At 28.8% G+C, this 15,358-nt stretch overlaps 2 protein-coding genes across 6 annotated transcripts; both read right to left on the bottom strand.

The window, feature by feature from the left end:
- LOC111026500 lies at positions 1 to 4,367 on the bottom strand. 3 transcript variants are annotated; one of them, XR_002603707.1, is made up of 6 exons: positions 2,729 to 2,907; positions 2,587 to 2,663; positions 2,268 to 2,366; positions 1,959 to 2,143; positions 1,802 to 1,888; positions 1 to 1,730 (listed from the first exon to the last, which is right to left on the bottom strand). XR_002603707.1 is itself a non-coding variant. In XM_022304599.1 (5 exons), exons 2-5 carry the CDS (start codon positions 3,244 to 3,246, stop codon positions 2,640 to 2,642), a joined length of 399 nt encoding a protein of 132 aa, XP_022160291.1. In that variant the 5' UTR covers positions 3,247 to 3,298; positions 4,053 to 4,364; the 3' UTR covers positions 2,601 to 2,639. The 3 variants fall into 3 exon arrangements, 2 of the variants coding, with proteins under 2 accessions (XP_022160290.1, XP_022160291.1); XM_022304599.1 differs by lacking the exons at positions 1 to 1,730; positions 1,802 to 1,888; positions 1,959 to 2,143; positions 2,268 to 2,366 and adding exons at positions 2,984 to 3,155; positions 3,232 to 3,298; positions 4,053 to 4,364 and having other exon boundaries at positions 2,601 to 2,663; positions 2,729 to 2,916; XM_022304598.1 differs by lacking the exons at positions 1 to 1,730; positions 1,802 to 1,888; positions 1,959 to 2,143; positions 2,268 to 2,366 and adding exons at positions 2,984 to 3,155; positions 3,232 to 3,298; positions 4,053 to 4,367 and having other exon boundaries at positions 2,588 to 2,916.
- Positions 4,368 to 6,957: 2,590 nt separating this feature from the next.
- LOC111026498 lies at positions 6,958 to 13,134 on the bottom strand. 3 transcript variants are annotated; one of them, XM_022304595.1, is made up of 9 exons: positions 12,257 to 13,134; positions 12,091 to 12,164; positions 10,060 to 10,759; positions 9,771 to 9,993; positions 9,094 to 9,468; positions 8,818 to 9,003; positions 7,890 to 8,298; positions 7,161 to 7,612; positions 6,958 to 7,095 (listed from the first exon to the last, which is right to left on the bottom strand). In XM_022304595.1, the coding sequence occupies exons 1-9, from the start codon at positions 12,386 to 12,388 to the stop codon at positions 6,971 to 6,973; spliced, it is 2,676 nt and encodes an 891-aa protein (XP_022160287.1). In that variant the 5' UTR covers positions 12,389 to 13,134; the 3' UTR covers positions 6,958 to 6,970. The 3 variants fall into 3 exon arrangements, with proteins under 3 accessions (XP_022160287.1, XP_022160288.1, XP_022160289.1); XM_022304596.1 differs by having other exon boundaries at positions 7,890 to 8,031; XM_022304597.1 differs by lacking the exon at positions 6,958 to 7,095 and having other exon boundaries at positions 7,306 to 7,427; positions 7,502 to 7,612.
- Positions 13,135 to 15,358: the final 2,224 nt, after the last annotated feature.

The following is a 15,358-nucleotide window of genomic DNA, read 5'->3' as shown; positions in this document are numbered from 1 at the left end:
TTCAGTTATACATAACATATCATAGTATGCTCTTTCAATTTCCATTGAAGTTGCATTTTTCCTGTTTAAGTTCAATTTGAGGAATTTCTCATTTAAACCAAGGGAAGTCTTATTAGATACTATACCTTTTTCATTTTTAATGTACCGAATCCACTTAACATCTCAAAAACAAATTTTTCTTTATTTTCATTGGTTTTCTTCATTTGATAAGATTTTTTCAATAATTTGTTGAAGTCAAAAAACATTTCTTGCACCATTTCTACTACCAAAAACTTATTTTTTCTTGCAAATCTATTTAATTGCATCCAATCATATGGATGACTAATAGATGAAGGAAATGTTTTCCAAGCTTTTTCAATTTTAGCGTGATCCGAGTCACACTCCATTCTTGAGCGGCCCGGCACCATAAATTTATGATCAATTGTTTCCTGTTGATCCAAAAAAAACAGACACATAGCCATGAGGATGCTATTTTTATTTTGCCCAGGGCAGCAATCACTGTACTTGGTTACATGAGTAATATTTTTTGGTAAATTAGATAAATAGTTGTATACACATGAACCAATTTCATTAGCCCCTCGTTTGGCTATAGTTTCATACTAAATATAGCATGTTGCTTTAGATGAGGCACAATTGTGCACAGTTAAGTTATAGGTCCACAATTGGCTTTTATAAAATGCAACAGAGCTTTCTAATGAGGGGTTCGGCAGACACTGTTGTAAATCAAATGACAAAGCACAATAGTTTGTGGACATAGTAGCTATGTCATTTCTTTTCGATTCATAGGCTTGCTCAACTTCATTTTGATGTTGTATTTTATCTTCAATTATCTTATTCTTTTGATTGGTTGTTATAATATTATCAGTAAGCTTGATTTTATACTTGTCACACTGTGCACATGTATCATTCTTGGGGTTTTTAACTTTCAACCCTGCAGCTTTAAAATATTTTTCATATAGTGTTCGACTAACTGGCTCTTCTATACTTATTTTGTATTCATCATAAGCTCGTTGCAATGTAAAGTGACTTGGTAAATACTTTTTAGAGGTCTCCTTTCAACAATAATGACTCTTGTAACTAGGGAGTGAGTTAATATTGTTAATCAATAAATTAATACTATCTTGACAGCGTTTGTTTCCAGGTGGTGCACAACCTCTTTTATCTGGAGAGCATCGTTGTGCAGGTGAATTTAGCATATTAGTACAAATATTTCTTAAAAACTTAGTTCTTTCACAAAATATTCTCATAAAACAACCTTTACATGCCTGCATTAAATCACCATCTCTTGGTACATAGTATTTATATGTCTTTTCCTATGGTTTTTGTTTTTCTGGTGTATCCCTTCATTTTCTACAAGTTTTCTTATGATAACATGTAATAAGTGTAGACATATAAGAGGTTCGTCTATTAAAACTACCCATGGCCCAATACATGTTAAACAATTGCTCACGTTAATCATCTTGTATTTTACTTTTACATTTGGCTTTACAATCTAGAAGTATTTTAGATGCTCGGGGTTTGACTATGTTCTCTGTATTAGTCGTATATTCCAAAACAGTATTTCTTTTTTGATTTCGATAAATTCTGAATTGTCTGGTATCACCTTTCAAGCTTACTCTAGACATTCTTTTATTTTGATGATTTGTATTTAGATGTACTTCAAAACTCCCAACTAATGATTCAGCTGTGCCCAAAATTACACTTGGTTCGCCATTGATGTCATCATTATCCTGTTTATATTAAATAAACATTTTTTTTTTTATAAAAATATAAAATATACAATTGAACATTATATGCATACCTATTCCATAGTCGTTGGATTTTCTACAGACGATACAGGTGTTCCCAAAATAACACTTGATTTGCCATAAATGTCATCATGATTTTTCTATCATAGGTAATAGAAAAAAAATGTTATATTAATTTTAATAAAAATGTTTAACTAGAAATATATTTACTTGTTTTGCGTTTTCTATAACGTTAAAAACATTTTCTTGATCATTAAAGTTATTATTTTCCACAGTAATTTGATTATAATTTTGGGTGTCATTGCTAAATTCAAGTGTGTAGTTGATGTTGTTTAATGTAATACAAGTTTCTTTTTTGCTATTATTATAAGCGCAACTAGTTACAGTACATTACCCTGTAAATACAAATACAAAAAATATTACTTTATTACCAACTAGATTTGTTAAAGTTAATTCACTCTATAAAATAACGTATGCATTAAAATAGGTATACTATGAATAAACTGCTTAAGAAATTATTTCAAAATTATGTTTTTCATTTGTAACATCATTGACATCATAATATGGATAATCATTGTCTGATAGCCCATACGACGGATCTGATTTATTTACCCATTCCTAAGGATAAAAATACTTCTATTATTTAATAATTTGTCATACTACAGTTAATTAAATTAAAATCTTAAGTAGGTAAATCTATGTTGGTGGGTTTTTTTATTATGGTTACCTAAGTAATACATAATTAATTTAACATAATATTAACTATAACACCATTTGTTTTCAACTGTTTTCAATAAACTAGGTAGGTATATAAAATATATTTTGTTAAACCACTCACTCCAGATTTTTTTGCCCTAGTATATCTTTCCTTAAGATATTTCCAGCTCTTTTTTAATCCCTGAATAGAATATTTGCCTACATATCAAGAAAATGTATCATGAATAATTAATAATAGCATATGATTTAAGAAATTTATATACCATCAAATTCAGTAAATATTTTATTCGATAAATTATTTTTAATATTTTCGGATCTTTCTCCCAACGACATTTTGTGATACCAAAGTGGTCTGCAACTTCTATTGATGTTATTAAACCAGCCATGTCTTCTTTGCAAACTCCTACAATTTTTTGTTCAGCATTGGAAGTTGATTGCACTTTAGTAATATCTATATATATATAAAAAAACAATATTTATCTATAAATAAAATGAGTTGCATATAAATTTGAAAACACCTTTTGGTGGTGATTCTTCATCATGTAACTCCTCATCATGATCTGATAATGAATGAAACCAAGAAGACATAGGCATAGGAGTTGAATCTGGAAGAATATCTTTAACAGAACTAGTTGAGGCACCTGGCAGAATATTTTGAATTGTACCAGTGTTTCCAGGCGTTTGTACTAACTGGGTGTATTAAGTAAATATTAAATGTACAGTAAAGCTATTTATTAATAAATCTATGAAATTATTGTTTATATACTTTGAGGGCAGACATGCTTCTTTACAGATTCTACTACAAAAGCATTACAGCCATGACAGAATTTACCCTAAAAGCAATAAAGCATTCAAATCATTAGTTAATATGATGTAGGTACTGGATATAATCACTGTTATATATTACTTATATTATACATGTTTTGTTAGTGTCAGTGTTTTTTTAGTGTGCAGTTAGAAAAGTAAATGTGCAGTGAAAATTGTTACTTTGTGCAGTGCAAAAAAAGAACTTCAGGAAGATATATTTTATTGTTTAAAATTCAAAAAATGTACCTATTATAATAATATAATATATATATTTTTTTAATTTAAAATATTAAAAGTTTACTTGTTACAATTATTAATAATTTAAATTACAAAGTTAAGTATTTTTATGAATTTAGCTCTATAATCAAAGCTTGTGGTAAGGCAAATGAGTTATAACATGTAATTTGTACTTAAAAACTAGTTATACTACAATATTACATGAATTGTGCGCTTAGTGTTCATTAGCAATATTTTATTTAGTCTGTAAATGCATCGATACTTAATACTAGATACTAGGCATGCTAATAGGTAATAACCAAAGAATTGTTTTTAGTTTTTTTGCTAATGATACCTAAGTATTTTCGGTAAATTTGTGTCAAGCAATTAACAAAGCCATCTTCTTAACCCTATCTGCTTTATGGTGTCAATATATCAAAGCAAATGGTTAAGTTCTTACTGAATGAGTGCGTAAAAATTAAATGTATATTTATAAATATACCTTATGAAATTATAATAAATATAAATGTAGATATAATACTCATAAAAGTTTAGTGTACTTACTTTGACAAACGAAATGCTAATAATTTCAAGTAGCCAGCTAATTAAAAGTAACCAATTGAAAAAAATGTTCAACGCTCAACTGAATTTTAATTATAGGTTATTTTGAATTTTATCATTATTTATTTATTTTTTTAGTTATCATTTTTCTGCGCTTTATCTGTAACCACACGGCCAAAAGTTGAATAATATATTCAACTATGCGGTATCGTTTGGTTACGGTGGTATCGTGTGATAAAATAATGCAATTGAACCACGCGGTTCAGCCAATCAGAGAACATTTTTCACACGACACGACACGACACGGTGTTAGTGTGAACCCCCCTTAATGATTTGAAGATAATTAGGTAAATAAAACAATTCTTAATTTATTATTATTAATAATATTAATATTATGTTTATACTTTATACCTAATAAAAGTAAAAACCCCTATTATTAGTAGGGTAGTTAGGTACCTTATGGCCTATGGGGGTCTAGGACATCTCGTCGCCAAGCGTTCTCGCCGCCACTGATTCGCCGACGGACGTTTCGCCGACACCGTTTGGTCACCGACATATATTCTCGAGTTAAATATACCACCACCAGCTCTCGTACTAGAAATTAGAATATACCAGAGATCCAGCAGTGACACCAACAATAAGAAATAATTTACAGTGATGCCCTGTTAGCGGCACTCGTCGCTACGCTCCTCGGCGTCGTCGCTCCGCTCCGCAAATCGAAAATATCCCTCGACTTGCTATGCAACACCACCTAAAGTATAACACAGTATAGCCGCCGTTATGCTTAAGGGGGCTCCAGCATACCGTGTTTTAAGGAATAATATTTAGGCAATTCAAATCACACGTACATTTGAACTGTGTCATTGTGTGAGTAGTAAANACAGTACATTACCCTGTAAACACAAATACAAAAAATATTACTTTATTACCTACTAGATTTGTTAAAGTTAATTCACTCTATAAAATAACGTATACATTAAAATAGGTATACTATGAATAAACTGCTTAAGAAATTACTTCAAAATTATGTTTTTCATTTGTAACATCATTGACATCATAAGATGGATAATCATTGTCTGATAGCCCATACGACGGATCTGATTTATTTATTCATTCCTAATGATAAAAATACTTCTATTATTTAATAATTTGTCATACTACAGTTAATTAAATTAAAATCTTAAGTAGGTAAATCTATGTTGGTGGATTTTTTTATTATGGTTACCTAAGTAATACATAATTAATTTAAAATAATATTAACTATAACACCATTTGTTTTCAACTGTTTTTAATAAACTAGGTAGGTATATAAAATATATTTTGTTAAATTCACTACTTATGTTATGATATAACATTATTAGGTACTATTTTTACTATGTAACATGTAAGCATGTCTAATAAATAAGTATACTCACTACTTACTAAATAGTTTTTCAAACTAATGGCATTATTGTTGTCTGTTTGCGAAAGAAATGTATCACCTAAATTTCTGCAAACAGCCGGCTTTAGAAGTTTTCTATCCGTTGTGACGTTGACATCTGAATAAAATAAAAATTAAACATAAAATCATTAGAATTACACTTACTATTGCTCTAAATAAGTAACTTACTGTTTTGTGCCATCTGCAACATCGTCTTAATTCTATTCGATATTTTTAATTGCTATACTAATGTACACTTATAGTTTTTAACCACATTAAATATCAACACATTGAAAAATAGAAAAAAATATGTGACTTGAGACCTTTCTCACAAAAAAAATATTTATTTTGACTTGACACTAAACGCGCACTGTAATACACCAGACAATCACACACATATGATAAAAATGTATACATCATTTTAAAATTTTTTTTTTTAAAAAAGTAATAATAATTATATTATTAGGATTATAATTAACTACACTCATATTTATTTACATACATTTTCATAATAGTTAATAACTGAAAAATAATTTTCAAATATTTATTGGACTAAATGATTAAAATATCATATCACATCACTGTCCAACCAGTTTTCAATATTACTCTATTGATAAATATCTCACCTTTAACATGGTTTGTTTGTTTAAAATAAATAAAACATTTTATTAAATAGATACTTGGTGTGTAGATAATTGAGAGTAATATTAATTATTATTANTACAATTTTCAAACTATTTAGACACTCTTTTGACATTTTATACTTTCTTAGTCTTTACAATTGACTCGGTATAATATGTATGATACAATTTTAATTTTAGGGTAAAAATTCTAGAAACTGAATACAATTCCCAGCAGGTTTTTCTTAACAATTTGAATCATTTTATGAGACATCAATCTTAAATCAAAATTTTTGTTAAGTATTTGATCTCAAATATTTATCAAGTATTAATACTTTTAAGGGGGCTCCAGCATACCGTGTTTTAAGGAATAATATTTAGGCAATTCAAATCACACGTACATTTGAACTGTGTCATTGTGTGAGTAGTAAATTAACATTAGTGTGTGTGTCCATTATCGCATGCCACCAACTACCGGCCGACGCCCGACAGTTTAATGGTTCCCGGAACTACGATAATGATAATAATTATTAAAATGTTACACAAAATATGTCATTATACCTACGTACGTACTAATATCTTATGTTATATTGTAGCGTTATCTTTTACCATAGTACCCACTACTCGGCTTTCTCATTATTACATAATTTTATTTAAAATGCAACTATTTAAAAAAGTATTACCATAAAACAATGCACCTCAAATCTTGAATCAATTAATTCTAAAACCAGTACTATTCATAAGACATATACAGTTGAACCATGCCTATGATACAATTTAGAGTAAACAAATAAATGATAAATACAATTAATACATAAATGGGTATATAAATTATAAATATATATATATTTAATAGATTAAAAAAAAGTATTGCGGTAGATTTATTGCAGCAAGTTCTCTTTGGTTAACACGGGTAAAAGATGTTCTAAATAAAACGTTTTAATTTTGATTTCCATGTTGTTTTTCCAAAAATCGTCGTCTCGTTTTATTTTTTCATACATCAAACCTGTAATGATTAGTTTTTACTAGTACCTATATTTTAAGTGAATCATTTTTAAAATTTTTGTTTACCTTTTGGGGTCCATATACAAAAGTAGCAATAAGTTTTTTGACTGATATGCAGTTGACCCTGTACTTGATAATAATAATTATCGTTGCGTTTCAAGTACAATTGCCCATCCTTAATTGAGCAACATTTAATTTTCTTGTCCTGTATAGCATCTTCTGGTGTAAGGTCTTTTGCACTAGCTGGACACTTAATTTCAATTAATGATTCATCATCCAATATTCCGTCAGGGGAGGCTGCTATAAATGGCATATTGTTGTCAACAATTAAACCTGCCGGTTGTATTTTTTGCTTTAGAATGTCTTCCATTTGTTCTTTAGCAATTACTTCATTGGCAATTCCATACCTAGTGGCGGCATTTCCAGTGAATGTGCCAAATAAAATATCATTTACAGTTTTAGCACGTGACGTTTTATCACGCATTTTACACACTTTCCCGAAAATGGATGCTGTAAGACTGTCAATATTTTATTTATTAATATAAATCATAAATCATAACTCAATAAAATTCATAGATAATTACAACAACAATAATAATAATAATAATCATATATTCTATAAGTAATTCTACGAGGGACTGAGGGAGTATTGCTAATACCGTTTAGTAATACCTTAAAAAAAGTTAAAATATAAGAGGGTGTCCTCTGATCTCCCTTAAATTTCCCCCTTACCCCTGCGGAACAAATCTTGGATCTGTGCTGATAAATAATACTAAATAAATAATAGGAACTAACCGTTTTTTCCTTTCAATATACCATTCTTCACACTGGTGTTGCCTTCTCGTTCTCATTTCCAACATTTTTATTTGACTCTTTGATAATGATAATTTATTCAAGTATTCACGTTTATGCTCTTCAATTTGGCTTTCGGTCAAATCTAAAAACGGGTCATGTAATACATTTCCGTAATTTTCATCTGGTCCGGTATTGGTCAATGGTTTGACAGCAGTTTTTGGACGTTCAGTTGTTTTAAAAAGGCAACGACGTCGGTTATGATTTTCGATTCTCCTTTCACTTTTTTTTATGTAATGTTTAGTATACATTCCCGGGCTTTTATCAGTTATTTGTTTATTAAACGAAGATAGACGATTTGCCCCTTCGTTGTAAGCTGTAACTGCCGCGTTACAGCGAAGTTCATAAGAACCTAAACATTTTGTGTTTAAAATTAAAAGGTGAATAATCAATAAATTGAATAATATTATGCATGTGTAATGTGTATTGTGTATACTAGTGTACTCTTGAATACGGTTTATGCAGGGCCGGCGGAGTAGGCACTTGTCTAGGGCCGAATTTTAGGTCAAAAATATGTACCTACTGAATAAAAATTTATATTTATTTGACATAAATTATGTAACTTGAAAAATAAAAAAACTAGTTATTATATTGCGGTATTTAAAATTGTTTTTAAAAGCTATAGTAGGGGGCGTCAAATTGTACTTGCCTACCCTCAAATGTTGTCTTGCACCGGCCCTGAGTTTATATCATTATACGTATGGCATTATATTGTAAGCGAAGCAATGAATGTATTAGTTGTACAATAAATAACAATGTTTATTTTTTTCTGCAAATCACTATTTTAAAACTATTATGTGGTGAACTTTTACACGATATAAAAATATAACACGTTTTAAATTACAATAAAACGAAAATTAAAATGTTATACCTTTGTGAGAAAAGTTGACCCGTTTTCCGCCGATAAATTTGGCTAATATTGAATTGTAAAGTTCTGCCGCATTGTTATTAAAATTATACATAAGACTTTCCGTGTGGTAGGTCAGTAAATTTCTAGCACGTGTTATATCATCCCATAGTTCAAATCGTTTTAACTCATCTACAAGATTATCTTCACCTATAAATTTTAAAAATATACACTTTAAATTTACTCAACACATTTATAAACTATATTATAATATATACTAGTTATATTCAATGATACTACCTTCTTTTGTGCCCTGGCAGAAGTACTGTCTACAGTTAGTATGATCCCCAAACACATGGTTAGGCCCATTTACCAAATCTGATTTTAAAACCATCAATCTGGTTTCGTATGGTATATTTGTCTGAAGTTGTTGATTATATTTTACAGCCTCAGTGACAGCGTACCGTAATCGCAATAGACGAGTTTGTATAATTTTTCTGAGATAACCCGGTATTGGCTCACCTTTAGAATTTTTTCTTTTGTTTGTTAAATCTCGTAATCTGTTAATGTAGTTCCTCAGTAAATGGTTGCTGCATTCAACTTTTTTTACAATGCAATTAGGTCCATAGGGTTTGGCAATGCGTAAACGTTTCATAACGCTGCTATCTCCATCACCTATAAAATTACATATAAAACGTTTTAGAATCAAAGCAAAACCAAATAGCTCGGAAGTTGTTGTATTTGCATTTTTTTTTTTTTTAATTTATCAGCAAGCTTACTAAGTTTGAAATTAATTTTATGACACTAGAAAAAAAATATTAAAAGTTTATAGTGCATAATTATTGCATATTTAGTGATTTGGACAGTAAAAAATAATAATTAAATTTTTTAAGTGCATTAAGTTCCGAGCTCTTGTTATAATTATGTAGGACTAAAAATGATGGAAGTTAGTTTAATATATTTATTATTTATCATACCAATTAGCTGTGAATAAATAACATTGTGCATCTCTAAACTATGTTTAAACCCATCAACAATTATGTCGGCTTCCATAGCTGTTGAAGGTCCATCCCAATTCAAAAAACAACTATGAGGCCCTGCCTCTTTATCAAGCTTTTTGGCCGAAAAACACACACAACAGAATTTATTTCTGACTCCGAAAAAAATAACTTTTTTAGTAACTGCTCCAATAATACAAGCCTATTTGAAAACCAAAAATTATTAATTAATTTTAATATTTATTTACATTTTATAAATTACACTTACAACACCAGATAATGCATTATAGTTGGTTCTATAGGATCGTTTACTCCAAGCACCGTCGGCTACAACAGCTATTTTAGGACGTCCTTGCTGGTCTACATCACCCCTTTCAACAGCTAACCTACCTTCTTCTTTCCCTGCTAATAACATTCCTTCCAAAGCCATTTTGTGGGTATAATGAAACACTTTTGAATGCATTTCTTGGTACATCCTATTAGAAATTACCGGCATATTCAAAGTTGCAGCAAATTCTTCTAGTTGGGCATATCCTTGACCAGTATTTACAACGGCAGATACAACGGCAGATACAACGGCCATATTAACATTTATATTTATGTTATCAGAAGGATTTTCACTATTAATATTTTCAATTGAGCCACATACTTTGCAAGTAAAACAAAAAGTACTGCAAAATCCTTTCCTTTTCTCTTTAGTAAATTCCAAGTCACGAAATGAACAATCAAACCCTTGGTGTCTTATCGATTGAATAGACTCAAAAATATATCTAATATTGACCAATCTTCTCCCATCTAGACAATTAAATGAGTTATTTATTTCTGCACTATTATTTTCCTCCCCAAGTACTTCAGTAAATAACTTTGTGTTTAACGGAGTAGAAGCAAAAAATGATTTAGTTTGAAAGGCAAAGTTGTCATGATACGAAGATTCGGCGTTCATAAATTTTAAATCATTGGTTTTAGTCCTATACACAAATAAAAAATCACAATAAATTAAATTTCCATCTATTTCGTAACCTACAATATTTTTACAATCAAAATAAGTTTTTTTTATCAATACTTTTTTATGTGTCTTTAACTTACAGTAATTTGTAAGTCAGTACCTCTAATTTGAATAATATAATACAGACATTCTGGTACCTACCTGGGATCTGTATTTCTATTTTCTAAAGTGCCTTTTTTTTTTTAATTGTAATTGAACAAAGTTCGATTTTTATAATATTGTAATCAAGAAATCTAAACAATATATTAATAGAGTTTTTTTTAAGAACATTTTAAGTTAAAATAGACAAAATTAGATATTTAATCCAAGAATAAAGATTTCAGTTGATTTTTTTAATTTAAAAATATTATTATTGGGTACTTGAAACTTTTAAAGTATGTTATTATATTTTAACAACACAACGGCATTTAAAAATTTAAAGTTTTTTCCAAAAATTAATTCAACCTACTGTATTACTCATAGGTAGTAAAATAAATTACTTTTACAGCAATAATATCATATTATATTCTTTGATACTATTGGCTGATGGACGGTCTTCGCTCAGAATCATTTTTCGTATGCAATGATTTATCGTTGAATTTAAATTTAATAAATCCTGTACAGTGCTCCTCCCCCCACTCAACAACTTCTGTACAGCAGAGCTGTATATACTTAACCTACCTTTTTTTTAGCGATGAATACAAACATTTTTATACATTTTTAACAAGAAAAATTATTAGCCAATATTCGTAATTTTGTCAATATTTGAACTTCAAACTGCCGAAAATTTCAAGTTACTTTTTGAATAGAAACAGATATCTAAAATTGTTTGAAGCTAAATTTTTATTTTACGCTATTTCATAAAAAATTTAATTTACAGACTCTTTAAACTAAATTTTTCGCATAATGACGCTCAAGTTTTTTTACAGTTATTTATAAAGAAAAACTTATCGAGAATCTTTCGTTAAATTTTCTTACCTTAGGGATTAACTATTAAATTTTTTATTAATTATCAACTACAAAATAACTTGCTCACTTTCGCGGTTTTTATATATTTCGTAACTATTTGAACTTAAAACACTTATAAGAAAAAAATTTGTGACTTACAATTTTTTTTAAATTGTTATAAGTACAACTTATGAGAAAATTATTTGTAAAAAAATACTTTATAATTATAAGTTACATCTTTTTGTATGTTATTACTTATTATAGCCATCAATAATATATAGGCACTTAGCATGTTAGTATCTATAACTTCTACGTTCTAAAACTGTTATTTCACAATGACTAATATCCCATAACTGTTTTACTTACCTCGTGACAGTTGGAAGTTCTATATTGTTTTCATTTATCGTAACATTTTCAGATACTGGTAAATGTGTATTTTCCTGTTACAATTAAAATAAAAGAATACTAAATAATTTTCAATTTTTAGAATATTATTATTATTATAAATTATATATATATTTTTTATAATTACCTGATCATTGCAGCTATTATTTATATCACTTTTTTTCTTAATTAATTGTAAATTTTTAATTCGATATTTTTTTGTCCTAGGTGCACTTAGCTTGCATCTAGTTTTTTGCCCAAAACGCCAGTCTTTACCCATTTTGTCAAAAAATAAAAAAAAAATAACTCAAAACACTACTAACTTACAGACAACTTTGCTGATCGGCGCTTAGTGTTGAAATGAAATGTCTAATGATTTATAAATCATAGCACATAGGTGATAGGTAGTATATTATTTCTTTTTGAAATATACATGGGTTGTACATATTATTATAATATATATAATTTTGGAAATAATCATTATTATTGTTGCCCATTAGTATTATTTTTCTATACCTATCCAGTAACTCTTATCGGCTAAGTATTTCCGAGAATCACTGTCGCGCCGCGTCGGGCAGCCGGCGAATGTAATTCTCGCACGCGCACGCACAAGTCAATAAATCGCAAGAAACGAAATATATTCTTGTGTGCATAACCTATAAAAACTACTAAAAGCGGTAGTAAATTAAACATACTTCCTGAAGTTCGATTGTAATTTCGAAAAAAGGGTTGAATTCCTGAGCTTCTAAACTATGCTTTGTAGGAACCACTTTTTTGATTTAAAGCCAGATGTTCCCAAAATAAATACAAATGTAATGCAATTATTTCATGAGATTTTTAAAAAAAATATCTTAATTTTATGGTTTTTTAAAATTGAAAATTGAAAATCGACTTCCTAGAAAGCGTAGTTAATTTGTCAAAGAATTCATACATGTATTAAAAGTTAAAATCGGACATTCGGAAGTATGTGTAATTTACCACCGCTTATTGGTCTAAAACGTACGAAAAATACGTGTGATGCGATCCCCTTAAGTGGAATCTACGATATCTGGTGACGAATTAGTTTGTTAATGTTACTACTAAGTAATACTAAGTAACGAGTAACGACGCACATCATTAACATCTAGTGCATAGTATAAACAATAATATTATTCCTTAAGAGGACGCCACACCCGCATGCGTTGTCTCCGTCTTACAAACGAGTAACATACCAAATTTACGCTCAGCAGTTCAAGTTGTATGCCGTTAGCTTAGAAATTAGAGTGAATTAACCTATTATGAAACTTGATGGTGAGAACTTTATCTGTGTTTTGTTGGAAGTTTTTTTACAATAATTCAGTTTTTAAGTGAGTTATGAGCATTTTTAATTTACATTTATTATACAAGCATACCTCGCTTAAAAACTGAAGTATCGTAAAAAAAGCTTCCAACAAAACACGGATAAAGTTCTTACCATCAAGTTTCATAATAGGTTAATTCACTCTAATTTTTATGCTAACGGCATAAAACTTGAACTGCTGAGCGTAAATTTGGTATGTTACTCGTTTGTAAGACGGAGACAACGCATGCGGGTGTGGCGCCCTCTTAATATACTTTGTATTTCTGATATAGTGTTTTAGATGTTCTAACTTTTAAATTTTAATCATTTGTTAAATGGTTATAAAATATATAAACTGCAAATAAAAAAAGGTGCAAAATTATTTAAAATATTTATCATACTATATATTTAAACTAAAAATAGGTAAAACTATATATTTGTAATTTTTCACAAAATCATCATAGGAATTAAACAAGCCAGATATTGGAGAATAATAAAAAAAGTAAAAACAGATAGTTAAATATTTATTAAGTATATCTTAGTTCATGATATCATACAGGAATAAATAAGAAAATATTTTGAGGTAATAGCAGTCTCAACACAAATAGATAACAGAATTAGGGTGTAATAATAATTTTATTTATTATTTGCCAACAAGGCCCCGTCAACATTTATTTTGCATTAAATATAATGAGAAGAAGATTTATATTTATAGTATTTATGTTTTTATAATAATTTATAATTTCCAACATATTGTTGTGGGCCTTGACGCTCTAGGCGCCCTATTCGCTATAATTAATATAGAATATATTAACCTTAACGTTATTACGGACTTGAACTCCGTATATGTAATTAACATATTATAAACTCATAGTATTATTTACAATAAAAAGCTAAGGACATAATGAATGTTTATGAGGCGCTAACCGACCATCAAAAATTAAAAAACGGTTTTAAATAAAAAGAAGTAGAGTTCAATTTTCAAAAATAAAAATGTGAAGGGAGGCATGGGCGCCCGCGGGCAAATGAATTTTAAGAATCAAAAGACAGAAATTATGAAAAAAAGTGTATTAAAAACAAATCTTAAATACTGTAGTCTATAATATCAGTGTTCCTAGGTTAATGCTTTATTTACAATAATTAGATCATGAAACAATGAATATTTATAAGGCACTAAGTGGTTATCGAAATTCTAAAAATGTTTTTAAATAATTAAAGTAGAGTTAAATTATAGAAAAAAAAAATGTGAAGGGAGGCATGGGCGCCCGCAGGCAAATGAATTCTAAGAATCAAAAAAATAAAATTATGAAAAAAAGTGTATTAAAAACAAATCTTAAAGACTGCAGTCTATAATATCACTTTTCCTAAACTCAATGCTTTATTTACAATAATTAGCTGATGAAATAATGAATATGTATGATGCACTAATAACCGACCACAAAACATTGAAAACGGTTTTGAAATAATTGAACTAGAGTTAAATTATGAAAAAAAATTTGAAGGGAGGCATTGGCGCCCGCAGGCAAATGAATTTTAAGAAACAAAAAAAAAATATACAAATAATTGATACAATTTTAAATTTAAAAATAAAAATGGGAAGGGGGACATCGGCGCCCGCAGGCAAATGGATTTTAAGAATCAAAAAACAAAAATTATGAAAAAAAGTGTATTAAAAATAAATATTAAAGACTGCAGTCAACATTATCACTTTTCCTAAACTCTTAGTTTTATTTACAATAATAAGATCATGAAATAATAAATATTTATGAGGCACTAGCGGACCATCAAAAATTAAAAGAAGGTTAAACAAGAGTTAAATTATGGAAAACAAATTTGAGGAGAGGCATGGGCGCCCGCAGGCAAATGGATTTTAAGAATCAAAATAAAAAAAATTATTAATAAATTTGATGGGTTTCAAATTTAAAAATGAAT

This window comes from Myzus persicae, unplaced genomic scaffold (assembly GCF_001856785.1).
Source record: "Myzus persicae strain clone G006 unplaced genomic scaffold, MPER_G0061.0, whole genome shotgun sequence".
Taxonomy (NCBI): Eukaryota; Metazoa; Arthropoda; class Insecta; order Hemiptera; family Aphididae; genus Myzus; species Myzus persicae.
The sequence above is the reverse complement of the archived record's forward strand: the minus strand, read 5'-3'. Positions and strand labels throughout refer to the sequence as shown.

Coding starts and splice junctions, on each gene's coding strand:
- LOC111026500 (XM_022304598.1), bottom strand. Junction 2,917..2,983: donor TGAAGAATCACCACCAAAAG/GTGTTTTCAAAT, acceptor ATATATATATAG/ATATTACTAAAGTGCAATCA.
- LOC111026498 (XM_022304595.1), bottom strand. CDS start 12,388: ATGGGTAAAGACTGGCGTTTTGGGCAAAAAACTAGATGCAAGCTAAGT. Junction 9,004..9,093: donor CTGCCAGGGCACAAAAGAAG/GTAGTATCATTG, acceptor TAAAATTTATAG/GTGAAGATAATCTTGTAGAT. Junction 7,096..7,160: donor TTGTATATGGACCCCAAAAG/GTAAACAAAAAT, acceptor TAATCATTACAG/GTTTGATGTATGAAAAAATA.